The sequence below is a fragment of the Helianthus annuus genome, chromosome 10 (assembly GCF_002127325.2).
Source record: "Helianthus annuus cultivar XRQ/B chromosome 10, HanXRQr2.0-SUNRISE, whole genome shotgun sequence".
NCBI lineage: Eukaryota > Viridiplantae > Streptophyta > Magnoliopsida > Asterales > Asteraceae > Helianthus > Helianthus annuus.
In genome coordinates this window covers 172212525-172240047 of record NC_035442.2, presented here as the reverse complement: position 1 = coordinate 172240047, position 27523 = coordinate 172212525, and the positions used below count along the sequence as shown (strand labels likewise).

Genomic DNA, 27523 nt, shown 5'->3' with positions numbered 1-27523 from the left:
AAACCAAAAACAGAAAACTATACTGGCGCAAACCAACGATATGTTTTGATATATATAATAATAATATAGTGACTAGACATGTAAAGTTTACTTGGTACGTATCTAACGAACGAGGGACCGAAACGAATCCTATACAGTATCCTCCACAGGCTCAAAAGAGGGGGGTTTAGGCGTAATATAAAACCCCACTGGAATCGGCATTATACGGTCCTCTTTTGAGCGCCACACCCTCCTTTATCTGCTTCCAATGGCTTCCACACTCCCTCCTCATTCTGCAATTCTTCTCAAGGTAATACCAATTATCCCAATATCTATCATCCAATTGCTTCAATTTAGCTATATTCGCGTGTTCATTTTGGTTTAGGGTAACCTGCACAACCCAATTCATCGCCAGAGATACGTCTCCTTGTATCCAACAGGTACGAATCCCTCCTTACAGATTATTAATTTCTTTCGTTTGGAGTATTAGGGTTTTTAATTTTTTATGTTTTATTGCACTGCACATTATATGTTCCTTAAATTGCATGTGAAGTTTGTTCATATCGATTTTTCATGGATATGTTCCACCATATAAAGGTGTTCAACTTAAATTTGGATTTTTTTATTATTATACTTATTTTAATTTTAGTTTAGTATATTTTTGTATTCTACAATTTTTATATTATGATTAAACCTGGTAATTACCAAATACTCAACATAAAGATAAAATTAACATTTAAAAAAATATGTAAAAAAATCTCATTGATATATTTAAGATGAGTTCAATATTGAATTTTGAAATTTTTTTAAATTTTTTTATTAAATCACAATTTTTTTACTCATGAGTTAATTAAGTTATTGGGTTTTCAACTAATCATGTAAATACACAATCAAAACTCAAAAGTTCATGAATGTAAATTTAAAATAAACTACAACATTAATTAAATTAAGTTTTATTCCATAATCTAAAATAAAACAAAGTTAAAAGATAAATACAACTGAATATTACTGCTACCAGTTTTTTTTCTTTTTTTTTTTTTTTTTTAAATTGATTACATTTACATGTTTTTGGTCAAAACAATTTAACTGAATTAATATGTGAATTTAAAATATCTAGTGTACAACTAATCATAGTTATTAAAGGCGCGAGGCGCACTCAGGGCGATTTGTTGGGCTCGGGGCTTTATTTAGCGCTCGCTTTAATAACTATGACATGAACCATAGTTATTAAAGGCGCGAGGCGCATCAAGGCGATTTGTTGGGCCCGGGGCTTTATTTAGCGCTTGCTTTAATAACTATGACATGAACCATAGTTATTAAAGGCGCGAGGCGCACTCAAGGCGATTTGTTGGGCCCGGGGCTTTATGTGCGCTCGCTTTAATAACTATGCAACTAATTCATTCACACGTTGGAGATGAAAGCTTTTTGGTGTAAGCATGTTCCATAAAAACGGTATTTTACACCAAAATGGTGTAAATTTTTAGTGCATACATCAGAGATGCACTAGTAAAGTGTGACCAAGAACTGTGATATCACAATCTTTCTTAAGTATACATGTTTCTTGCATTATAAGTTTATATAGAATTTAATTATGTATTTCTACTCAATACTCATACATTTTTATATCATTAATCTCTGTGTATCTCATTTACTTTGCTATATATATGTACGTGTGTGTATAATTAGTTATTTACTACCATTATATAACTTCAGCATTGACATAATAGTTTTGCTTTATATATAAACATTTTTAACTATGCGTGTTACATTTTTTAATGAACATGTGACATCTTACTATACTTGCTTGATTAGACAGGCACATATCATTTGACATGGGAAGCTCTTCCTCAATGCAAAGCCACACACCAACGATACGTGATACCCTTGAGAAGGGGTAAAACTGTAAAATCAGTGGCAAGTCCTGTTACAGCACCATTACCAGCAGACGGTGAACAGCAGAGGAAAGAATTGTGTGAAAGTTACGGGTTTAGGCAAATCGGAGAACCACTCCCTGATGACGTAACCTTAAAAAACATTATCGATACTCTTCCCAAAACGGTACTACACTTGTATTTATTATTTTTTTTTTTCTGTATTAACTTGTAGTTGAATACTTCATTTTTGAGTAATGAGTTGAGGTTTTGACCCATTTACTTCGTGGGTCAATGCATACACTCACGCATGTATATTGCAAATAATAAGCTTACAAGGAAATAATCCAAACGGGTTGAGTCAAAAGTGTATCATCAGTTTATGAAAAAAGTTCAGATTTTTATTGAAATATTATAATGTTTGTAATCATATTTGATACATCAATTTACTTATATGTTAATTTTCAACTTTTGTTTGTGAGTAAAATTTACTATTTAATTTTCTACACTTTTCACCCTTATACCTTTCTTCTTTTACAACTTTGTCGCAAACCATTTTTATCCCAACACTTACTTTTAACTTTGGTCGCTATACTTTTCACCTTTTACAAATTTGTCGTTTTACATTTCGGTCTAATTTTTTTGAGTTAACACGCTGCAACGCGCATGCGTGGTTCAACATTTTTACGGTTTTTCTTTGCGTTTTATGGGCCCCGTCACAAGCGCGGGTTCTATTAGTTATCATCTTCTATGTTTTACGTTCGGGTCTAATTATTGCAAGTTAACATGCTGCAACGCACATGCGTGATTCAACGTTTTTACGTTTACTTTTTGTTTAGTTTAATTGTATCGCCGCAAAGCGCGGGTCCTAAATACTTGTTATTTATAAAAAAAGTTTAGGACAAAAAGGGTTTCGTGACAACCCAAACTACCAAATACATGTTTTGACCCGTAGTTCAAACTTAATATGAGGGTTCTAACTACATGTAATAACAAGATAAGAATAAAAAATTAAATGCTATTAATCCATGTAATCTCGTTACTCATCATCATCATCATCATACTCAGTATATCCCACCAATAGCAAAGCTAAGGTAGGGTCTGAGGAGGGTGAGATGTGGACAGCCTTACCTCTACCCCGTAGGAATAGAGAGGCTGCTTCCAATGAGACCCCCGGCTCGATTGTAGTTTTGCATCAAGCCTTGGACATAAGGCACATAACACTCAGCAATTGAGACAAACGCCGATTAGTGCATGTACCCCCTTGTCTTTCGGCTATCAACGCCACCACATGATGCATGATTAACCATCCCCCTCTTTTAACGTTGTGCACTTTCACTTTTGCCCCCTGAGCGCCCACACATATATACATTATATGAGCATACCGCAAACGGGGACTCCATGTAATCTCGTTACTAAGAGTCAAATTTTAGTATGCATTAGCACATTGTAATGTAACGTGTCGTATTCGTATTTCTTCTAATATATTCATATCTAAAGCTTCGTCTAATATTTTCAAAGGTTTTCGAGATAGACGACACTAAAGCATGGAAGTCGGTTTTGATATCCGCAACATCATATGCATTGGGGCTTTTCATGATCTCCAAATCTCCGTGGTATCTTCTTCCATTGGCCTGGGCATGGACGGGAACGGCAGTTACAGGGGTAATAATATTTTGTGGTTTTGCATTTTCATGTATTATTCAAGTTAATCTAAAATTTGTTCCTTCAAAAGTTTTTTGTAATAGGTCATGATTGTGCACACAAATCTTTCTCGAAGAACAAACTGTTGGAAGATATTGTTGGAACTTTATCCTTCTTGCCATTAATATACCCCTATGAACCATGGCGCTTCAAACATGACCGGCATCATGCAAAAACCAACATGTATGTATTACGTTTTAGTACATTCCGTAATTTGTCTAAATTTATTGTTTAATCTATGCTAATCTTTTTTTTTAATTTGCTACAATTCTACGACTTCTCAAGCTTAACTTCCGTAATTTATTTGAAACTTTAGGTTGAATGAAGATACAGCTTGGCACCCCGTTATGAAAACACATTTTGATGAATCCCCGATTTTCCAGAAGGCAATCGTATTCGGATATGGTCCTATTCGCCCCATCATGTCTATATCACACTGGTAATTTCCACATATACACACAGATACACATGGCATATCATTATTGGTAATTAAAGTAATCCACCTATTGTATCTAAAGGTGGCATATCAATCTCATTTACTTGTGATTTGATCGATTTGGGTCGTGTTTTTATCTTAAACTAGTATTTAGAACCTGCGCTTTGTGGCGGGATTGTTAAACCGAACTAAAAGTAGACGTAAAAGCATTGAATCATGCACGCTCATTGTGGCATGTTAACGCAAAAAAAATTAGACTAAGTCGGCTTAAGACCCGCGTGTTGCGACGAGGAGAAAAGACGTAAAAATGTTAAACTACACACGCATTGCAGCATGTTAACTCGCAAAACTAGACCGAAACATTAAAACGAAAAATTTGTAAAAGATGAAAAGTATAGGGGACCAAAGTTGAAATTGGAAAATTGTTGGGGTTAACGATGTAAAAATCTTTGTGACAAATTTGTAAAAGATGAAAAGTGTAGGGGTTAAAAGTAAAAAGATTGAAAAAAATGAAAAAACTCAACTATACACAAAGTACAACCCTTAAAGCATAAACAAGTTGGTAGTTAATATATATATATATATATATATATATATATATATATATATATATATATATATATATATATAGGCTAGGAGTTGGCTAGAAAGTCCAAATTTCCTAAAAAGTGTAGAAAGTCATAAAACACCAAATTATCAACCATAAAACACACCAAAAACCCACAAATAACAAAATAAAGATTAATAAAACACCATATATGTGGGTTGTGTTTTGTGTTTTGGATGATAAGGCTCTGATTATCGAATAACAAATGTTATTGTGTTTTATGTTGATTAGCATGTTGTGTTTTATATTCATAGTTCTACGATTGTATGTTTTAAGTTTTTATGAACTATTATGGTTTGAATATGGTGTTTTAGTAATTTTCACTCTGTTATTTGTGGGTTTTAGGTGTGTTTTATGGCTGAAATTAGAGTGTTTTATGATTTTTTACACTTTTTAGGAAATTTGGACTTTCTAGCCGAACCCCACCCTATATATATATATATATATATATATAGAGGAAGGTTAACATACAAAAAGCCTTATCATACTTCACGTACGCGACGCGCTCAACCATCAGATCTGGGCAATAATCACGCATGGGAGCCCTAATAACGCATGGGAGCAGTTTTTGGGTGATAATCACGCATGGAGGTGATAATCACGCACGTTATAATGGTGAAAAAAATAATTACGCACGTTATAAATTCTGTCGCGTATGTTAATGTAGGTTAAGCCATTTTGTACATTATACTTTCTCTCTCTCTCTCTCTCTATATATATATATAGGGAGGGGCTCATGCGAGAACTCCATTTTTTGTGAGAACCGCGAGAACCAATGTGAACACAACCTAAAATACTAAAAAAAACTAACCCCCCCCCCCCCCCCCCCCAAGCTAAAATGCTAAAAACTAAACCCCCAAAAAACCTAAAAAATAAAAAAAAAAAATCTAATTTTTTTTTAATATTTTTTATGCTCAAATCGCTACTTTTAGTGGCCAAAAAAAAAATTAATTTTTTTTGGCTCGAAAAGTAGCGATTTTTATATAAAAAATATTAAAAAAAAATTGTGTGATTTTTAGCTATTTTTAGGCATTTTTGGTTGTGTTCACATTGGTTCTCGCGGTTCTCGCAATAAGAGGTGGTTCTCGCATGATCTTCTCCCTATATATATAATATAATACTCTTTTTTTTTTTTCTTCCAACCCGAACTTGTTTTGACCTGTTACCCCACCCACCCAACTTACCACCTCTACCTGTGTCATATCAATGGATCTTATAGTTAATAATCATCTTTTCAGGTTAATCTGGCATTTTAATCTGAACAAGTTTAGACCTAGTGAAATCGGAAGAGTAAAGATCAGCCTTGCTTGTGTTTTTGCGTTCATGGCAATCGGGTGGCCGTTAATTATATACAAGACAGGGATAGTTGGATGGATAAAATTCTGGTTAATGCCGTGGCTGGGCTATCATTTTTGGGTATATACTACTTTCTTGTCTTAGTTTCGCAAATGAATTTGCGTTAATTAAGGAAACTAACATGTTATATTCGCAGATGAGCACTTTCACTATGGTTCACCACACTGCACCTCACATACCTTTCAAATCTTCGGAGGATTGGAATGCGGCCCAAGCCCAACTTAATGGGACCGTACACTGTGATTATCCTCGCTGGTATTTTTCTTATACTTTTTTTAGGGTAGGGTTTGGTAATGGATCAAACTGGATCGAGCGAAAACCGGTTCGGATGGTCCCATAAATGTAGGGGTGCAAACAAGCCGAGCCTTAGCTCGATTAACTTATGACTATGAGAGCTCGAGCTCGGCTCATTTATTATCTATTAATTGATATATTAAATAAAAAATAATATAAATAAAAGACTCGTGAGCTCGAGAAGTGAAGCTCGGGTTGTTTACTAAACAAGCTTATTTTTAGGTTTGGGTTTGGCTCGTAAACAAGTTTAAATAAGCTCGGTTTGGCTCGTTTACTAGACAACTTTAAATAAGGGGTAAATGTTATTAAATATTAATAAAAACTAATACTACGCTAAGGCTTGATAAGCTTGATGAGCTTCATATGCCAGGCTCGAGCTCGGGCTGCTAGATAAATAAATGAGCTTTATTTTAGGCTCAAGCTCAGCTCGGCTCGTTTCGAGCTTTTTCTCGAGCCGATCTCGAGTAGCTCGCGAGCCGCTTAGCTGGTTTGCATCCCTACCCATAATCAACACTTTTTAGATTGTTTTTTGAGCTTCATATATAATCAAAGTGTTAAATAGGATTACAAAACTAAACAATGTAAATTAAACAATTTAGAAGGTTTTGTGTATCCAAATACATTTTGTAGATAACCTTTAACCCGTTGAGCTTGGCACATGCGACTCCTTTTCTGAGTTAAACCTTGAAGCTTAACCCATTTGACCCGTTAAACATAAAACAAAATCCAAATTGACCCATTTATAGGTCATGAAAATCCGAACTAAATCTAGGCGTAAAAACCTTTCTTAATTAAATTTTGGAACAATTGTTTGTCAAATTGGCAAACGTCTTTCTATATTCGACTTTGTTTATAATTAACGTGTTAAATTATCGTAAATATAATCGGATTTTATGCTAAAACTTATGGTTTGTATGATACAGGATAGAGATTCTATGCCATGATATCAATGTTCATATACCTCACCATGTTTCCTCAAAGATTCCAAGCTACAATCTTCGGGCTGCTCATAAATCCCTTCAAGAGAATTGGGGAAAAGTAAGATCCTTTGCCGTTTTTATCTATGTACTTAATCATTTATACTCAACTGACCGTGTTGAACGGGTCGATTTGGGGGGTGTGTGTTCATTTCTAACTAATGAAACTAAAAAAAGAGTGAATTTCAAGGATTGTCCTTTATCTTTATATCCATTTTCAGGCGCTGTCCTTTATGTTCAAAATTGACGAGTTTTGTCCTTTATGTTTTCATATCATGCACGTTTTGTCCTTTAGGCCTAACCCAGTTAGTTTTTTCAGTTAAATTTGGTCATATGCTTTGCACATGAGGGCATTTTTGTCAATTCAAAGGTTGCAGAAGCTTTGAGCTGTAAATCTGCCGTTGAACTTACCTTTGAATTGACAAAAATGCCCTCATGTGCAAAGCATATGACCAAATTTAACTGAAAAAACTAACTGGGTTAGGCCTAAAGGACAAAACGTGCATAATATGAAAACATAAAGGACAAAACTCGTCAATTTTGAACATAAAGGACAGCGCCTGGAAATGGGTATAAAGATAAAAGACAATTCTTGAAATTCACTCTTAAAAAAAATCAGCTAAAAGTGGAACGGGTCAAACGGGTTGAAAGTCATATGCAGTCAACATGTATATTTATTCCTTAATGATTATACAACATAATTATTGCTCGTATGATCTGTGATACAGTATTTAAACGAGGCATCATGGAACTGGCGTTTAATGAAGACGATATTGACAATATGCCATGTGTACAATGAGGACAGAAATTACATCTCATTCGAAGAGGTTGCTCCCGAGATATCCAGCCCTATTACATTTCTTAAAAGGGTAATGCCCGATTATGCATAATACATTTACCCTTTCTTTATTTAAATTACTAATCATTAGTTGTCACTTATTTATTTCGCTTTTTATACGTCACAAGTAGACTATTTTCTCTTTGTGATTCAATATCCGATATTTTATATTTTGATTATTGTTTTGCTTATTAAATTCAATGTGAGACAAAAGATGAGTTGGGGTTAGGTTGATCCATAATAATTATAGAAATACAAATTATAATTATAATGATAATTATCAACTCATCTATCATCACAATGGTATAGATATTTATATATTTATGATTAACTTTTGTAAATTAATTTGCTTTATAACTTTAATATAAACCTATATAATTTTACTATCCTTTTTCTATCTATGTTTAACTTGACTATAGTATCATTGCTTTATATTTTGTTATGCTATTCGGTTCTTACTACTCGGTCATTGAACTATTAAAGTTTTATTTTTTAAAATATGCTTACTCGCACACCTTCTATTCGTAGTCTTAAATTTATATTTTTGTTCACCGTAGCCCGTAGGACTAAACACTCAACCGCTGGAGAATGAACACCATCATTATGTATACATCTTAATACCGTTAGCCTAGATGCACAAAAAACCCGGTTCCAGACCCGACCCGACCCGGAACCAGTTCCTACCCTACCCGACTCACGGTCACGGGTACTATCAGTTCCAGACCCAGGTGTAGAAAAAGGAACCCGACCCGGAACCACCGGACCCGGTTCCACCTCTACCTGGATCCAAACAGGCCAAAAAAAAAAAAAAAAAAGAAAAGAAAAGAAACCTGGCCAAACTGGTTAAAACCCAGTTCCTACCCTACCCGGTTCGTGTGTGTGTGGGGGGGGGGGGATATTCCACGGTCCTCTCAACCGCCGAGGTGATCCCACCTCGCAGACCTCCACCCAGCAAGCCTGAGTCTGGGGTAAATCCGCTACCATCGGGGCATTGGGAACGAGCAAGACTCGAACCCGCCACCTCCGGGTTAGAATGCGGGCTGGTGGCCATTGGGTTGACACCCAATGGTTCCTACCCTGGACCCGGTTCGTGACTTTGTTGACCAAACCTGGACCCGGTTCCTACCCAGTTTTGGGTTCTAAAAAAACAGATTATGCATCTCTACGTTAGCCTACAAGCCCTTTGGTTGTTTTGATTAAAAACTTGTCTAATTCTGAAAACATTGTTAAATTTGCAAGAGGTGGCGGCATGATTTCTTTGTTGGGTTGAAATGCTGAACCCATTTGTAAGCCAGCCAGCCAGCCAGCCACACAAAAGTGGTTAGGTCTAGGGGTCAATTGCTAACCATACAGGTGTTGAGACACTCATTATTGGTGGTCCAAAGTCATGGGCACCCCAGACAAACAAACAGTTGAAAATGATGAGTATGTCTCACCTAAAGGCTAAAGCCGAAGCATATGTCTTCAATTTTTTCTGAACGGCAAGGAACAACGTGCCAACCACCGTGACACCCGGCGCTGTGGCCAAGGTCGACTACTCGACCGCCGCCAAGACGAACCGGCGCCACCCATATTCGACCTCACCTGGATGCCGCAGAAAATAATGGAGAGAGTGGGAATCGAATCTGAGTCACAAGAAACATTAAGTCTTTCCCCAACCACTTCACCGCTACCTCATTGGCTATATGTCTTCTATTTACATAAAGACATAAAGTACAAGCATTGTACCGCATTCATCTCTTTATGAGATCGTATTTTTCATTTTAGAAACCTAAAATCAAACCTAAATTTGCATCACTTCTAATGTAAATTTTCAAAAAAAGGTACTATTTTGTATTGTGAGTTTGTGGCATTAACTTTTCATTTTTCATTTGAAAGTAGAACTTAAGAACAAGTTTAAAAACTTTTGTATTGTTAGGTAATGATTTGGGAATAAGCCCATCAAATTATCACTTGATTTGATTTTTACAAACATCAATCACACTATGCATATCATGTATCTAGAAAAAAATATGATAGAAGTTTATATAGTTAGTTTTTTTTTGAACGGCCAATGAATCCTCCAAATGGGCTACTGGTGAAATTCACCACTTCGGGATACGCTCGCATCCGAGCCAAGGAAAACCCTCACCTAGGGCCGAAGCCCATGAACACTCGCCCGAAGGCTTGGCAATGCGGTGAGGTAAAACCCGCTCAGTTCAAGGATATAACTAGCTATCGCTGTCTGCTTGTCTAGTCTCCCATCATCATCATCAAGTGTCACATAACTAAATGGTGAGGGCAAGAATCTCTCCCGTACCACTCCAGCTCATTGGCATTTAATTTGTTTTCTTTAATATAATAATCTTTAATTTCAACAATGTATGTCGTATTATCTTCATAATGTTATGTCATAATGTTATGTCACGTTCGACTTTCTTGATGCGACATTCTTCTTGTATGCATTAAATCATGAACAAAATAAAAACATGTGCACCATGTATCATCATAGAAAGTAACAATATACACAACAATACATGTTCAACATTGCACGTATCATCTATCCAAGTGATTGTTAGAGTCGTCAACATGATAGCAAAGTTAGCATATTGCCTCAGATCCCAATCTAAGAACGAAGACAATCATGGTGTTATTTCTACGGCCTCTAATTTTTCCTTAAATTGGAAACGTGGTTATGTCGTGTACCGGTAACGAGTTACACAAGTAGATAAAAAAAAGCCGATGGCATCTTGACCTAGTGGCGGTAGGGTTAATTCCCACCATATTGTTGCATGTTCGAGCCCCAAAAGTGGGCCATAAGTGAATTTTATGAGTAGTTTTTGGAGTTGTTTGTTCACAGTTAAAAAAAGGAGTAAATTACAAGTTTTGTCTTTTATGTATGTTCCAAATTGCAGGCGCTGTCCTTTGTCTTTAAAATTGATGAGTTTTGTCCTTAATGTTTGCAAATCTTGCAAGTTATGTCATTTAGACCAAACCCAGTTAGAGTTTTTGGTTAAATCTGGTCATGTGCAATGCACATGAGGGTATTCTTGTCATTTCAACTATACAAGGGTTATTTTGTAAAAAACTTCTATTCAGGGGCCATTTTGTATAAACTTAAAAGTAAAACACTATATATACAAACTCTCTCTCTCTGATAAACACTCTCTCTTTCTCTCCTCTCTCTCTCTAACATCTGATAAACTCTCTCTCTCCTCTCTCTCTCTCTCTCTTCTCTCTCTAACAAAAGATTGAAGTGGTGTGTGGCGGTGATGAGTTAGGGGCGGCGGCGGGTTAGGTACGGCGGTGGTGGTAACAGATTCAAGCTGGTGTGAGGCGGTGGTTAGGGGCGGCAGCGGGTTAGGTACGGCGGTGGTGGTGGTGTTGGTTTAAGACTGCGGGGTATGGTGGGGCTTGGGTTGGGCGTGGGTTGGGGCAATTGCTGACACGTGGATGTTAACCCAAACCCAAGTTTTAATGGGGTATGGTGGGGCTTGGGTTGGGTGTGGGTTGGGCCGGCGTGGCCTAGCCACATCACCATTTTTTTAATATATATTTAAATTAATTAAAAACATAAAAAAAAACATATTTTTTTAAATACATAAACAAACATAATAATTATTAAAATAAAAAACAATCATTCTTCGTCGTCTTCGTCGGTTTCGAACCCAGGAATCGTTGAAACATGTTCCACCAAATCAGATTGAAGGTTGTGATGTATATCCCTTGACTTGATCCAAAATTCATTAACCGCTTTATCTTGGTCTGTTACGTTACCTGGTTGGGAATCATCGTCATCATAGTGGGTAACGACCGCTCTACCTTCGTCCTCCAAAATCATGTTGTGAAGAATGATACATGTGTACATCACGTTTCCAATCTGATCCTTGTCCAATAGTCGACAAGGCATTTGTAATATTCGCCACCTTTTCTTCAAAACACCGAATGCTCGCTCGACGTCTTTACGTGCAGCCATCTGTACCCTGTTAAACTTTAATCTCTTTGGATCTGTCGTACCGTGTTTTGTGAATGATTTTACAAAAACCCCCCACTCTGGGTAAATCCCATCAACTAGGTAGTACCCATACACGTACTCAACCCCGTTTACAAAGAAAGTTCCTTTGGGTCCTATACCATTTATTCGATCATTGAAAAGGGCGAGTGGTTTATGATGGTAATATCATTATGTGAACCTGGCATACCGAAGAACGCATGCCATAACCAAAGATCTTGGGACGCAACCGCTTCAAGCATGATGGCTGGACTCCCGTGAAATCCACTCGTGTGAGCGCCTTGCCATTTGGTAGGACAAAGTTCCCAAGCCCATTTCATACATTCTAAACTACCTAGCATCCCGGGTAGCCCATGATAATCTGCGTGATGTTCCAATAATTGTTGCATGTCACTGAACGAGGGCTTTCTCAAATATCTTTTCCTATAGAGTTCTAGAATACACGAACAAAAGTTGTGAAGACTTTCTCTAGCTACACGTGCAGACATTTTTAAATAGTCATCCATAATGTCCGAACTATTGCCGTACGCTAACTGCCTAAGTGCGGCCGTGACCTTTTGCCACGTAGTAAATCCTAATTGCCCGGTTACATCGGGTTTTTGTTGAAAATAAATATACTTCTCCTCAAGATCTCTAGATATCCTTAAAAATAAGTTTCTACTCATACGAAAACGACGCCTAAACATTTTTTCATCATACTTAGGTTCAGCTGAGAAGTAATCGCTTACCAACAAATCGTTAGCGGTAACCCGTTCACGAGCGATGTACCTTCTTCTGCGTTTAGGTTGTTGACTCTCTTCCTCCTCCTCTTCGTTTTCAACGATAACTTTCACCACCGTCGCGATCGTTTGTAGAAATATTTCCGCCCCATCGTCAGATGATGATGACGATTCAGTATAACTTGAAGAACTCATGGCGAGATTGTGTTTTATGTGTTTGATTTTGTGTGAGAAAAATGATAAATATTGTAAAGTATTTATAAAGGAAGAATTTTTTTTTTAAAATAGACCAACGGCTAGCCCAACGGCTAGCCCAACGGCTAGCCCAACGGCTAGCCTGGTTTGGCCATTCACAACCCGCCATGTCAGCTTGGCCAGACCGCCCCACGCCCGGCTTGAAACCCATGCCCCAAGGGCCACGCCGAAACCCATGCCCACCCGGGGTGGTGGCTTGGGCGTTTTCCCCCTACCCACGCCCAAACTCCCGCCCCATACCCCGCAGTCTAAAGGGGTTATTTTGTTTAAAGGGTTTTTAAATATGGGTTTCTTGAAATCTTGAATTTTAATGTCTTTGATCTTACAGAAATCAATGTGCAGGTGTTTTGTGAATAAATATTTGTGTGCTCAATTGGGTATTTTGTGGGTTACTTGAAATCTTGAATTTTGTATTGGGTATTGTGTGGGTTACTTGAAATCTTGAATTTTGTATTGAAATCTTGAATTTTGGTGTGTTTTTAATCTTTTCTGAAGTCAATGTGCAAGTGTTGTGGATAAAGATTTGTGTGCTCAACTGGGTATTTTGTGGGTTTCTTGAAATCTTGAATTTTGTATTGGGTATTTTGTGGGTTTCTTGAAATCTTGAATTTTGGTGTTTTTAACCTTTCTGAAATCAATGTGCAAGTGTTGTGTGGATAAAGATTTGTGGTCAGTTGGGTATTTTGTGGGTTTCTTGAAATTTTGATGAAATCTATTTGCGGGTGGTGTTTGGATAAAGATTTGAGCTAAATAGGGCATTTTGAGGTCAGATAGCCGTCCAATTCACCATCAAACTATAAATATATATTAAGTTTTTTATTTTGTTTTGTTTTATTTAATAAATATTTTTAAATAAATTTATAAAAAGACTAAAATACCCTTATGTAATCTGATTTAACCAAAAAATCTAACTGGGTTTGGTCTAAAGGACATAACTTGCAAGATTTGCAAACATTAAAGACAAAACTCATCAATTTTAAAGACAAAGGACAGCGCCTGCAATTTGGGACATACATAAAGGACAAAACTTGTAATTTACTCATAAAAAAGTAAATAACAAGAAAAATAAGATTTAAGACGAAAAAACTTCTACTTAGTATACAGGTAACCTATATGACTTACACTACAATGTCAATACTACATATCCTTTTCTTGTTATGGAGACAATACGAGAGAAACTTTCAATACAAGACATCAATATCAGTCATCAGAGCCCACCAACTGATTTGATATTATAATACCATTTTATTTAGGGAAACTAAAGGATCGGCTAAATGCATCTCACAACTTAGTTAATATTTTACGCCATCCATGAAAACTTAAAATAAAGTTTATTTTTTTTAATCTTTTTGAGTGAATGGTAGTGAACATTATTGATGTGAGAAGTTAAATAGGAGAGTCTAACAAAAAAAAGGGCTAAGTAGCCGGTACCTCTAACACAACCCTTAAGAGCATTCATAATGGATTTCTTAAATTTATGTGAGTGAGTTAGTTATGTTATAAGGAATATTGTGAGTGATTTTGAGTGAATGGGAGATAAAATGTTACTTTTCATCTGTAAATATACGGAAAGTAAACACTGTTTATCCCTTATAATTTTTTAATATTTTTGAAAATGGTCGTGAGTGAAGGAGAGAGAAAATGTAATGATAAATGTATATAAAATATTATTTAACTGGAAAAAATAAAGAAAAATAATGAATTTTAGTGTAATTATATGGATAGGGGATAAAGAATTCACTATGAATGCTCAAAATAAAGTAAAAAAAAAAATCACAAAAATAGGCATGTTAGCTAACCTTTTTTATGCCAAAATAAACACTTGCTTTATATAAGAATTTAAGAAATGAGTTAATATACACACCCTCATCTCTATCTCTATCTCTATCTCTATCTCTATCTCTATCTCTATCTATATATCCATAGATATATACAGAGAGAGATAGAGTGTAAAAAGGTGTGAGACTAAGATATAGAAATGTGAGAATAGTAGGAGTCTTTAAGAAAAAACCAATATAAAATACACCACTTGGTGAAGACGGTTAAGAAGACTAATATTTGGCCGACACAAAAATCTTTAAAAAGTACGATGTAGTCCACAAAACAAACCAATAATAACTTAACACATCCAGAGAGTCGACTAAGGGTATGTTTGGCATGGAGCTTTTAGCAGCTTCTAGCTTTAAGCTTTTAAGAACAAGCTCATACTCAATAAAAAGCCTTGTTTGGTTGAAGAAACTTGAAGCTTTTAGGTTAGGAGCTTGAAGCTTTTGGTTGAACGCTCCTACTAGTAGCGTTTAGAAGGAGCTACAAGCCTTTAGGAAAAAATATTTTAACCTCTAAAGATACTGAACCTTTTAGTTATGTCCATTTTGGTCATTTTATACATTTTATTAAAAGCTCCAGCGACTCGGCCAAACAACTAAATATATCTAAAAAGCTACAGTCACCAGCTTCCAGCCACCAGCTACTTTTGCCAAACATACCTGAAGGGGTATGGTCCTAAATCATGCGCCGACCATCTGAGTCAGTCTCAGGTCGCGCGCGAAACCATACCCATATCAAAACAATTTGATAACTTTCCCAACCTCGCGCCGGCTAAGCAGGTGTAATCCAATTCGCGCGCGAGGACAAGACCAACACAAGATCAGATATGACACTTAACTCCTTGGATAAAAGCCCTGCCTTCCTTTACCTTGCGCCGATTGAACGGGACATTCCCGAGGTCGCGCGAAGGTAAGAAGCGCAGGTAAACCTCAGGCAAGTACAAAAGGTACAAGTGACAGAGCAGTGGGCCAATGAGCGTTCAACAGGTTGTATCCGATCATGCTGCACGATGGACAATCGTACAAGAGACAAAAGGTACACAAGTACGTACACGTGGCACCAATCAGTGTGTGCCGACCACTGTTCCATGATCTCCATTTAGCTGCTGATGACAGGCCAGACAACAAAGACAGTCATCAGGACACATGGATCCATTCAGCGCGCGCCAGCTTTCCCCTCGTTTGGAATCACTAACGGTCGTGGCAGAAGGGACATAATGGATATTCCTTGTTGTAGACCTTGGGCCCAAAGCCCATCAGCTCATCTCCTTCACAAACCACATCGGCTATAAATAGAGAACTTCACCTCCAGGTTTAAGCATCGCTCCCTTGCTCTCTCATTTTATACACACACTATTATCCTCAAAACCAATACTTATTCTCACGTCGGAGGGTGGTTACGAGGAGAACCCTCTTATTCTCCTCGTTGTAACAAGCTTACGGTGTGCTGTTAGTTTTGCAGGATCATCCAGCTGTTATTGACAAGACGAAAAAAAATTAACTTTTATTTTTCAAGACATCACATCCAAGGCATCATATTCTCAGTGTGGTGTTTTTAAAATATAAAAAGTATAAAAAGTGGTTGTGAGTGGAGGAGAGAGAAAATGTTACTGTTCATCTGTATATTTAGGGGGACACTGTTCACCCACTATAATTTTTTAATATATATTGAAAGTGGTTGTGGGTGAAGGAGAGAGAAAAATGTAATGATAAAGGTATAAAAATATTATTTAATTGAAAAGGAGAGAGAAAAAGTATTTGTTTTTAGTGGAAATATATTGATATAGGAGTTGTTTTTTAGTGGAATGTATGTATAATTTTAGGGGGTTGGATGTGAATGCTCTAATCACAAACTAATATATTTCTTCAATACCCTAAATCATAACCGGTGTTTTCTGAACCAGCTATTGGAATATGGGGAAATCGCAAGAATGGCCTTGACCCGGTCAAAATTTCCAAACTAGCCATTCAAAACGTCTTGATGAGACGCCACCACACCCCTGTAACGTCTCAACTATTGACCAACGAAAGGGCTGCACGTGGCAGACAAACTTTGACGTCTCTGATCAATCATGACTGGCCTATTTTCCCAAAGTAAACTTTGACGTCTCTGACCAAGGAAACGTCTTGGATAATAAAATAAAATAAAACCAATTCCCCATTAATGAATATTAAAATGGATCTGACGTGTTTCTTGAGATAATAAATAAAACATTAAGTTCTCACTGCTTAAAAGCACACTACCACCAAGACTTTTCAGTGAAATGTTTCTCTCTCATCTGTTTCATCTTCTTCACCCCGAGCACCACCACCACCCTCACCTCCCACCACCCTCACCGAGCACCACCACCCTCACCGAGCACCACCAACCTCCACCCACCACAACCACCACCGTAAACCACCACGGTCCACCACCATCACCTACCGAAACATGTATTTAAACAAACAAGAGCGCCAACCTGCAAAGGTGAGTCTTCACCATGGCCAACCTGCAACTTCGTTCATCACTTGTTAATCAGACTAGAAGAGTTGTAAGTTGTCCATCCAACTTCATCATCACCTGTGCATTCATCATCATCCACTGATATAATAACTTCTTTCTCCGGCTCCTGCTCCGGCTCCTTCTCCGACTCCTACTCCGGCTCCTTCTCCTTAGAATTTCGAGCCTTAGAATTCACACTTACTGTAAACTTGAAAGCAAGAAATAAAATCGTACAGACAATTATTGAAATATTGATAATATTATTCAGGAGCTTACTCATTGTTTGAGGGTGGGGAGAAGGTGGAGGAGAGAGAGAGGAAGCCATGGTTATGGTGGAAGAGAAGTTGCAGGTGGGGTGGATTGGGAAGAAAGATGAGAGATAAAGAGGAGAGAGAAAGGTTATGGGAATTGGTAACAAGCAATACAACTTGCAGCCCTTTCGTTTGTTTGACGTCTCACAAAAAGTCAAATAATCATAGGCTAGGTAGTTGAGACGTTACGGGGGGACCTCCGCACTGGCCTGAGATGTCAAATGACCCTGCCACGTGCAGCCCTTTCGATGGTCAATAGTTGAGACGTTACAGAGGTGTGGTGGCGTCTCAGCAAGACGTTTCGAATGGCTAGTTTGGAAATTTTGACCGGGTCAAGGCCATTCTTGCGATTTCCCCTTGGAATATTGTATTGCTTGGATGTTTTTATGGAGACTAGGTTTGAAGTTAGGCTAAAAGTAGATGTTTTTCACTTCAATAAAACTACCTTCAACAATTTGATAGCTTTCACATTTTAGTTAAAGTTTTGAATTTGATAAATCAACGGTCCATATTTACCAATCAAACCCTGAAAACCGTTAAAGAGGCACACGTGTAGTCTCACACACTCGGCAACAGTTAGGGTTTAACAGACTCGCTGTTCTTCCTCTTTCTTCTCCTCCTCCTCCTGCCCCTTTTCATTTGATTACAAATCCCAAATCCCAAATCAATCGATCCATTTATATAACAAATCTTCACACTTTCCAATCGAATACAACCCATCATGACCGAATCTATGAGCTTGAATAGTAATATCACCATCGTCACTCAAACACCCATTCATCACGAAAACCCAGGTGGTGAATTGACGGAATGTTCTAGAAGGATCGAGTTTCACGTAGCAAGGAAGCCGCCGTTAACTAACGGAGGTGACGATGGGAGTTTTAGGCTTGAAACCCTTAATCCCACCACTACGAGCTCTAAAAATACGCATCAAAATAATCAAAGTGTCGGGTCGGATCGTGTCGGGTCTTCGGGTAAGAAAAGAGATGCATCCGAGTTGGAAAATGGGTTGGATCAGGAACTCAGTTTTGGGATTACTTTCAGGAGAATTGTAAGTTTCTTTAGTATAAAAAGTTAACACTTTTTTTTTCATTTTTTCATTTTTTGTACTGTTTAATTGTTTCTTGATTGTTTTAGTATAAAAAGTTTCATTTTTTATTCCATTTTTGTACTGTTTAATTGTTTCTTGATTGTTTTAGTATAAAAAGTTTCAATTTTTATTTCATTTTTTTACTGTTTAATTGTTTCTTGATTGTTTAGTATAAAAAGTTTCAATTTTTATTTAATTTTTTGTACTGTTTAATTGTTTCTTGATTGTTTTAGTATAAAAAGTTTCAATTTTTATTTCATTTTTTTACTGTTTAATTGTTTCTTGATTGTTTTAGTATAAAAAGTTTCAATTTTTATTTAATTTTTGTACTGTTTAGTTGTCTCTTGATTGTAAATATAGCAGTATGGTGAGTGGATGGTAGGCAGTTAAATGTTATTTGAGTTAATGACTTTTCGGTTAGAGTATAGTGAAGAACTGAAGATGATCATAGGAAATATATATATATATATATTGACATTCAATTATGATAATTAAGTTTCACAAATAGCTACTGAAGAGAAGTTGAGCTGGCAAAACGCGTATGGCTATTGATCTGTACAGTTTACACTGTCATTTTTTGATAAACACTAACATGGTTTGAGTGTAATTAGTTCGATAACGTGAATTGCACGACACGTTTAACACGATTTAGTATGAGCAGTTCGATAACACAAATGACATGATATCTGCCCTCTATTGGCTTTTAAGTATTATTTGGTTATTTGCCCTCTAATGGCTTTAAGTATTATTCGGTTTACGTTTTACTTTGTATTATCATTTGGCAACTCGATAATTTCTGTTTTTTAATTTTTGTGGATTTTTTCTTCGTTTCATTGTTCATTTTTGCTTTCTTGAAATGTTTATTCTTTAAATTCCGGTATACAGCAGTGTTGTAAAAATCGCGACTAGGCGGCGACTAGTCGGCGATTAATTGCTAGTCGGCTGTAACTGAGTATTTTTTCGTTAATCAGTCCATTAATCGCCAGTCGGTCCTAGTCGGACCTAGTCGGCCAGCCAAAAATCGGCGATTCCGTCCAGATTCCGGCAAAAAACCTGTATATTCCGGCCAAAACCTCTAAATTCCAGCCACTTTTCAACCAAACCATGTGAATTCCAACAATTAATCTTGTATACTTAAAATATTGAGTTGAGTAAGAGTTAAAACCTAGCTACTAAAAATATTTTCCTATACAAATGTGTATATGTATACATAAAACTGAAAATTACATATAAAAAACCCGATTCGATTAATCCTGAGTAGTCGCTAGTCCCCACCTCAGCGGCCGACTAGCGACTAGCGAGTTCTCCAAACTTGGTATACAGTTTTCTTATCATTTTGTTATTCTTGTTCAACTTTTACATATTTGTGTCCTATTTCCTTATGGATGTACGCTTTTTTTTTTTCTTTTTAAGATGCTGGCCACTTTTTCGTTATGTGAAATAGTAATCACAATTCACATATAAACAAGATTTTTTTAATCGTTTTTTAGTGATTTCTGATTTTTTTTTAAACTTCTATGGCATCTGTCTAGTCAAATTAGTAGAAATGGAAACAATTTAAAGGTAATAAGACGTCCTGTGATGGTACCTGACCGTATCATTCTGTTCCGGAATTTGATTGTTTGACTAATAGTGTTATGCGTTGACTTTTCGTTAACTTTGTGCCTGATAATTTTTTTTTTTGTAAAAAACTTTTGTTTCTCGTTTACACATTACAAATTTTGTATCACTCCAATCAACCCTAAATTGTTAAAAAAAAGGTTTCTTGTAAAAAGTCACTGGTTAATTTGATTTGACAATATTTAGGGTGCTGGTTTGGAGAATCTCGGGAATACTTGCTTTCTTAATTCGGTACTACAATGTTTAACATACACCGAACCTCTAGCTGCATATTTACAGAGCGGAAAACATCAAGTTACATGTAAGTATCTAACTTTTATTTTTCGTCATAAATAGACGCTTACAAATATTCAACTTACAGTTACATCTATGGGTGCAAACGAGCCGAGCCGAGCCCGAGCTTGACCAGGCTCGAGTTCGAGCTCGATTAACTTATGTGAGCTCGGGCTCGAGCTTGGCTCGATTCGAGCTTGGCTCGATTCGAGCTTTGTTTTCAAGGCTCGAGCTCGGCTCATTTGTATTTTCTCAAGCTCGAGCTCGGCTCGGGCTCGGCTCGTTTATTATCTATTAATTAATATATTACATAAAAATAATATAAATAATAGACTTTTTAGGCTCGCGAGCTCGATAAGTGAAGCTCGGGCTCGGGCTCGTTTACTAAATAAGCTTATTTTTAGGTTCGAGGTCGGCTTGTAAACACGTTTGAATAAGCTCGGCTCGACTCGGCTCGTTTACACTAAGGCTCGATAAGCAAACGAGCTTTATTTTAGGCTCAAGCTCGGCTCAGGCTCGATAAGGCTCGGCTCGTTTCGAGCTTTTTCTCGAGCCGATCTCGAGTAGCTTGCGAGCCACTCGGCTCGTTTGCACCCCTAGTTACATCTAACTTCATTCTCTTTATATAGGTCGGAAATCTGGATTTTGTGCATTGTGTGCGATTCAGAAACACGTCAGCCGTGCACTACAGTTATCAGGGAGATCATTAGCACCTAAGGACCTCGTCTCAAATTTACGTTGTATATCTAGAACTTTTAGGAATTCAAGGCAGGAGGATGCGCATGAATACATGGTAAATTTGTTGGAATCAATGCACAAATGTTGCTTACCTAATGGAGTGCCTATCGAATCACAAAGCGCCTATGATAAAAGCTTGGTTCACAAGATATTCGGTGGTCAACTTCGTAGTCAGGTAAAATTTTGCCACAATTTTCATTTCTTTAAATGATTAGTGTATCAAAAATGATTATAGAACTTATTATTAAATAATATTTTATTGAGTAAATTACGTTTTTGGCCCTTGTGGTTATATCACTTTTACTATATTAGCCCAAAATAAGAATTTTTAACATATCTGCCCCCATGGTCTCTATAACTAACCATTTTGGCCCCTAAGTCTAGAGATCATGGGGGCCAAAATGGTTAGTTATAGAGACCATGGGGGCCAAAATGGTTAGTTATAGAGACCATGGGGGCAGATATGTTAAAAATTCTTATTTTGGGCTAATATAGTAAAAGTGATATAACCACAGGGGCCAAAGACGTAATTTACTCTATTTTATTCTAGGTAAAATGCATGCAGTGCAACTACTGCTCGAACAAATTCGACCCGTTCTTGGATTTAAGTCTGGAAATCTTGAAAGTCGACACTTTATATAAAGCCTTCGCAAATTTTACCGCTAAAGAACAGTTAGATGGCGGGGCTAAGATATATCAGTGCCAGCAGTGCAAGCAAAAGGTCAAAGCTCTTAAACAGCTTACAGTGTACAAGGCCCCGAATGTTCTAACCGTTCACCTGAAACGCTTTGGGTGCCACATGTCAGGCCAAAAGATCGACAAGAAAGTCCATTTCGGTCCTACTTTGGACTTGAAACCGTTTGTCACCGGTCCATATGTAAGTCTGTTTCTTTCATTTCTTCACTACACACTTGACTCTTGAATGGAATAGTTGTACCATGTTTAGGAATATACGGGTCAAGTTACGTAGGGGTGAACAAACCTTAACCGAAATGAACCGATAACCGAACCGCCCCCGAACCAAATTAACCGAAGGTTATGGATAATGCTATTTGATTAACCGATAAGTCGGTTATGGATATGGTTAAAGGTGTCCCATAATCGAACGCTAACCGAACTGAACCAAAATCAGTTAAGACATGCTTTTAAAAATATATCTATATTTAAAATATAGATGTTCAAGGAAACAAACTCTATATACATAAAAAAACGTATACGGAAGCTTTTTATGTTATATAATTAGTTTTAAAATGTTTAGAAAATAATTATTAGAGTAAATTGCCATTTTAGTCCCTAAGGTTTGGTCCAAATTGCCATTTTAGTCCAAATAGTTTTTTTTCCTCCTCTGGGTCCCTGACTTTTCCATTTTCGTGCCATTTTGATCACATTGCCTAACTCGAGTCTAAAAATCTGGTTATAACCAGGGGTATTTTTGGCATAACTGATGTGTAGTGATAACCAGGGGTAGTTTACAACATAGTTTATAAACCTCATAATAATTTAATGCCAAAAATACCCCTGATTATAACCTGGTTTTTGGACTAAACTGACAACTTGGACAAAAACTCGGGGACTAAAATGGCGATTTATTCTAATTATTATATAAAATTTGACTCATTTTATGCAGGTGTATGTTTTTTTGTCTTTTTTTTTATTTATAAAAACAATTATAGCTGAGACAATAAAAGTCTAATATGTTCATTTAGTTTATATTTTAGTTCAAACTTAGATTGGTTAATTAACCAATATTTACTGAAACCGCGTCTCATAACCGATTAACTGAACCAAAATTCGGTTATGGTTAAGGAAATTCCACAACCAAAGCTAGCGGTTACGGATATGGTTAAAGGTGAAAACCGAACCAAACCGCCATTTGCACATCCTTAAGTTACGGGTCATGTTTTTATTTTTGATAAAATAATTTGTGTATGAAACAACGCAGGATGGTGATTTGAAGTACACGCTTTACGGTGTTTTGGTTCATGCGGGCTGGAGTACACATTCGGGCCATTATTATTGTTTTGTTCGGACGTCTAGCGGCATGTGGTATTCACTTGATGACAATCGCGTAAGCAGATGACTTGACTTGCTAAATATAGAAAGCGGATAAAACGATCGCTTTTATTTTGTTAAGAGTTAAATGCCATTTTAGTCCCTGTGGTTTGGGCCATTTTGCCAGTTTAGTCCAAAGGTTTCATTTTTAACCCGTGGGTCCAAAAAGGTTTCACAGTTGCCATTTTAGTCCACTGGGTTAACTTCATCCATTTTTTCTGTTAACGAGAAGGCCAATTCGGTAATTTTGTATGTAATTCTGTTAACTAAAAGGGTAATTCAGCCATATAAAATGACCGAATTGGTCTTCTCGTTAACAGAAAAAATTGGTTGAGTTAATCCAGTGGACTAAAATGGCAACAGTGAAACCTTTTTGGACCCACAGGTTATAAAAATGAAACCTTTGGACTAAACTGGCAAAATGGCCCAAACCACAGGGACTAAAATGGCATTTAACTCTTTTGTTAATTTTCTAACTTCTTAATTTGAACAGGTTTATCAAGTGAGTGAAAAGAAGGTTTTTGAGCAGAAAGCCTACATGTTATTTTATTTTAAAGATAGAAAGAATTATCCATCGAAAAAGACGAGAGATGTTCATCACAAAGAGAAGATTGTGATTAATGGTGCACCCAACGGGCCTGGTGCGTCAAGAGAGGCCCAAACGAAAACGGGCCTAAGTATTCCGTCGTTAAACGCTCAGAGGTCATTGAAAAAAACTCCAGATGTTGCTCAACAAAAGGAGAATATCGTGATGAATGGTACACCCAACGGGCCAGGTGCACCAAGAGAGGTCCAAATGAAAACGGGCCTAAGTAATCCATCATTAAATGCTCAGATGTCATCGAAAAGAACTGCAGATGTTGCTCAACAAAAAGAGAATATTGTGATGAATGGCACACCCAATGGGCCAGGTGCGCCAAGAGAGGCCCAAATGAAAACGGGCCTAGGTAACCCGTCGTTAAATGCTCAGACGTTGTTGAAAAAAACTGCAGATGTTGCTCAACCAAAAGAGAATATTGTGATGAACGGTGCACCCAATGGGCCAGGTGCACCAAGAGAGGCCCAAACAAACACTATTCTTACTAACGGATCGTTAAATGAGCAGAAATCTTTGGTTTCTGTCAATACACTTGATTGTTCTGGTGCACCAAAAGAGGCCCAAATGAAAACGGGCCCGAGTGATGAAGCATGCAGTGTTCAAAAGTCTTTGGCTGCTGTTGGTAACGAGGGAAATGAGCTTGGCCCGGTTTCACCAAAAGAGGCCCAAATGAAAACGGGTCCGAGTGATGGATCGTTAAATTCTCAAAAGTCTTTGGCTGCTGTTGGTAACGAGGGAAACGGGCTTGGCCCAGTTGCACCAATAGAGACCCAAACGAACTCCGGTTTAAGTAATGATTCATTACACGATAGAAAGATTTCTGCGGTTGCTGGAACCGTGATAAACGGTTTCAGCGCTGGTGCATCAGAACCCGAACAGACCCAAACGAACGGAACATCGGTTCCAAAAAGCATCTCAGAGCCCAGTAAAACAGAAGACCGTAAAAAGGAAAGTTCTATGGAGAACAAAGCTATTGTGGGTAAACCGCGTAAAAAAGCGAAGAACTTTCTAAAGTGTAAGTTAATAAGTATGAAATTCAGCTCCAATATTCGTTTGGGGACATCGTTAAATCAGAGAAAGAAAAAGAAACATAAGCGAAACAAACGGGTCAAGAATCTCGCTCAAGAGAATTTGGTCAAAGAAGGCCCGTCTTCCTCGGTCAAAGTTGAAGCACAGGTGACGGTCAAACCTCTTGTTGATCATGAATTCAAATCGAGAGTTGTTGAAGACGGTGCTGTACTTGCAACAAGTGATTTTAAAAGTCAATCAAACTCCAAAGAATCAAATCAGTTGGAAAGCTGCAGGAGATCTTTGTCACAAAAAGATTTGGTTCATATGCTTACGAGAGGTATTGATGAGAGAACAGGTGAGTAAAATTACTTCTTTGCCCTTTCTTCCGCACTCTAGTAATAATATATTTTAAAGTAAAGTACATGGATGGTCCCTGTGGTTTACCAACATTTTGGATTTGGTCCCCAGCTTTCCACAAGTACACAGATGGTCCCTGTGGTTTGTATTTTGTAACACATTTAGTCCCCAGCCAGCGAATCTAAAGGTTTTAGCATTGTCTAAGTTAGGGACTAAATGCGTTACAAAGTGCAAACCACAAGGGTCATCCTTATCCATGTACTTTTGGAAAAAAGTTGGGGACTAAATGTGTTAGAAAGTGCAAACCACAAGGACCATTTTTCTACTTTTGGAAAGCCAGCGACCAAATCCAAAATTTTGCTAAACCATAGGGACCATCCATATACTTTTCTCTATAGTTTATGTGTATTTTGAGGAAAATGGTTTGAATACTTTTGACCGACACATGTTTATTTTATATTTTTTATAAATTTCAGTTCCTCGATGGGACGAGGACGAGTCAGCGTCATTTCATCTATATAGAGAAGAAAGGCCCGATTTCGCTATTGGTTATATCGGAGATATATGGTGAGTCGTAAAGCCACACTTGAACGTTTTAATCGTCTGAAACTTTGGTTGATTATAATCTTTTTATATTGAGTTCATTACTGTTTTCGTCCTTGTGGTTTGTCAAAAATCACGATTTCAGTCCATTAGTTTAAAAATTGCGATTTTAGTCCCTGTGGTTTCACTTTCGTAACCATTTCAGTTCACCTCGTAACCATTTCAGTCCACCTCGTAACCATTTCAGTCCCTGTACTAACAGAATAAATGGATTGAAATGGTTACGAAAGTGAAACCACAAGGACTGAAATGGTTACGAAAGTGAAACCACAGGGACTGAAATCGCAATTTTTAAACTAATGGACTGAAATAGTGATTTTTGACAAACCACAAGGACGAAAACAGTAATTAGCTCTTTTATATATATGAACTTGTAATTTAACAGGGATGAAGAATACGACAGAGGAAAGACGAAGAAAGTTAAAATCTCAAAAACCGAATTTGATGGAAAAAACCCGTTTCAAGATATTGCAAACGAGAGGTTAAAATCACACACAGAAAAACAAAATGTATCAAGAAGGAAAAACAAACATTTTAAAAAGTCAAGATCTTGCAATGGACCTTACAGGATATGATGCTGAAATTATGCCAAGAATTTTGTTTTCTGGAATTGACGATCGAGAATGCCCGACGTATTTACCGGGTATTTTCTTGATATAATTCTTTCCCGATTTGTAGATCGAGTTCATGAGGCGTGGGAGTAATTTTTATTTTGATGTTTGAAGTTTAGGATTTTGAATCAAGATGTGTTCTTGTACTAGTCTTGAAAGTGGTTATAAAATGTATGGTTTTTGTATTTTGATTTTGGAGAATATTTAAGTAATGTAATACCTCTAAATGTTTCTAACATTTTTTATTGGTGCAAATATTTTCCTACTAGTTTAAATAATATCGACTTTTAACTAGAGAACTGCTAGAATTGCATAAATATTTATATATTTTGCTTTACGTATACAACATGTAATATGCGGTTCTTACAGTCTTTTACTTAAAAGTGGTTCCGTATGCCCATAACACATGAACATTTATAAGGTTATTTTCATGTTGGTTTGTTGAGACTTTTTGTGCTTTATGTATTTTCTTTTTCTTTTGGTGTGGAAAAGCAATGTGTGTTTGGGGCACAATGATTAAAAGCACCACAATTTCCATTATGGTTTTCTTCATCAACAAGCTTCCATAAGTGTTCATGAAATAATATCAGGCTGCTAAAATGACTTGTAATCTTTCCCACACCCCATTAAATGATGTTTAATGATTCTTTATAGATGTTCATAATGTTTTATTCTATTCTTGATTTCAGTAATTGGTGGGCTTTATTAAAGAGTATGAATGGTTTAGTTGTTTATATGAAATTAGGTTTAATTTTGTTTAATTTTTATTTTTTTGAATAGCAAATGGGATTTTGTTCCAACCAAACAAAACCGAAAGCTTCCAGCCAGGAACTGAGAGCCACCGATTGTCAATACAAAAGGAAAGGAAAACAAGACAAAATTACATCAAAAGTATAATGCAGTAAAATTGAAATCCCACCATTG

General features: G+C 36.9%; 2 protein-coding genes across 3 annotated transcripts; both read left to right on the top strand.

Moving 5' to 3' along the window:
- The first annotated feature begins 101 nt into the window (after positions 1 to 101).
- On the top strand, positions 102 to 8258 carry LOC110886589 (omega-6 fatty acid desaturase, chloroplastic). The gene is made up of 10 exons (XM_022134406.2): positions 102 to 289; positions 365 to 419; positions 1796 to 2037; positions 3372 to 3515; positions 3586 to 3737; positions 3871 to 3993; positions 5836 to 6013; positions 6090 to 6208; positions 7171 to 7285; positions 7953 to 8258. The coding sequence occupies exons 1-10, from the start codon at positions 248 to 250 to the stop codon at positions 8112 to 8114; spliced, it is 1332 nt and encodes a 443-aa protein (XP_021990098.1). The 5' UTR covers positions 102 to 247; the 3' UTR covers positions 8115 to 8258.
- A 9933-nt stretch (positions 8259 to 18191) lies between these two features.
- Positions 18192 to 26854, top strand: LOC110886590 (ubiquitin carboxyl-terminal hydrolase 23). 2 transcript variants are annotated; one of them, XM_035978794.1, is made up of 8 exons: positions 18192 to 18697; positions 20543 to 20657; positions 21259 to 21542; positions 21933 to 22244; positions 23310 to 23435; positions 23913 to 25383; positions 25862 to 25952; positions 26374 to 26854. In XM_035978794.1, exons 1-8 carry the CDS (start codon positions 18368 to 18370, stop codon positions 26561 to 26563), a joined length of 2919 nt encoding a protein of 972 aa, XP_035834687.1. In that variant the 5' UTR covers positions 18192 to 18367; the 3' UTR covers positions 26564 to 26854. The 2 variants fall into 2 exon arrangements, with proteins under 2 accessions (XP_035834687.1, XP_021990099.1); XM_022134407.2 differs by having other exon boundaries at positions 21918 to 22244.
- Positions 26855 to 27523: the final 669 nt, after the last annotated feature.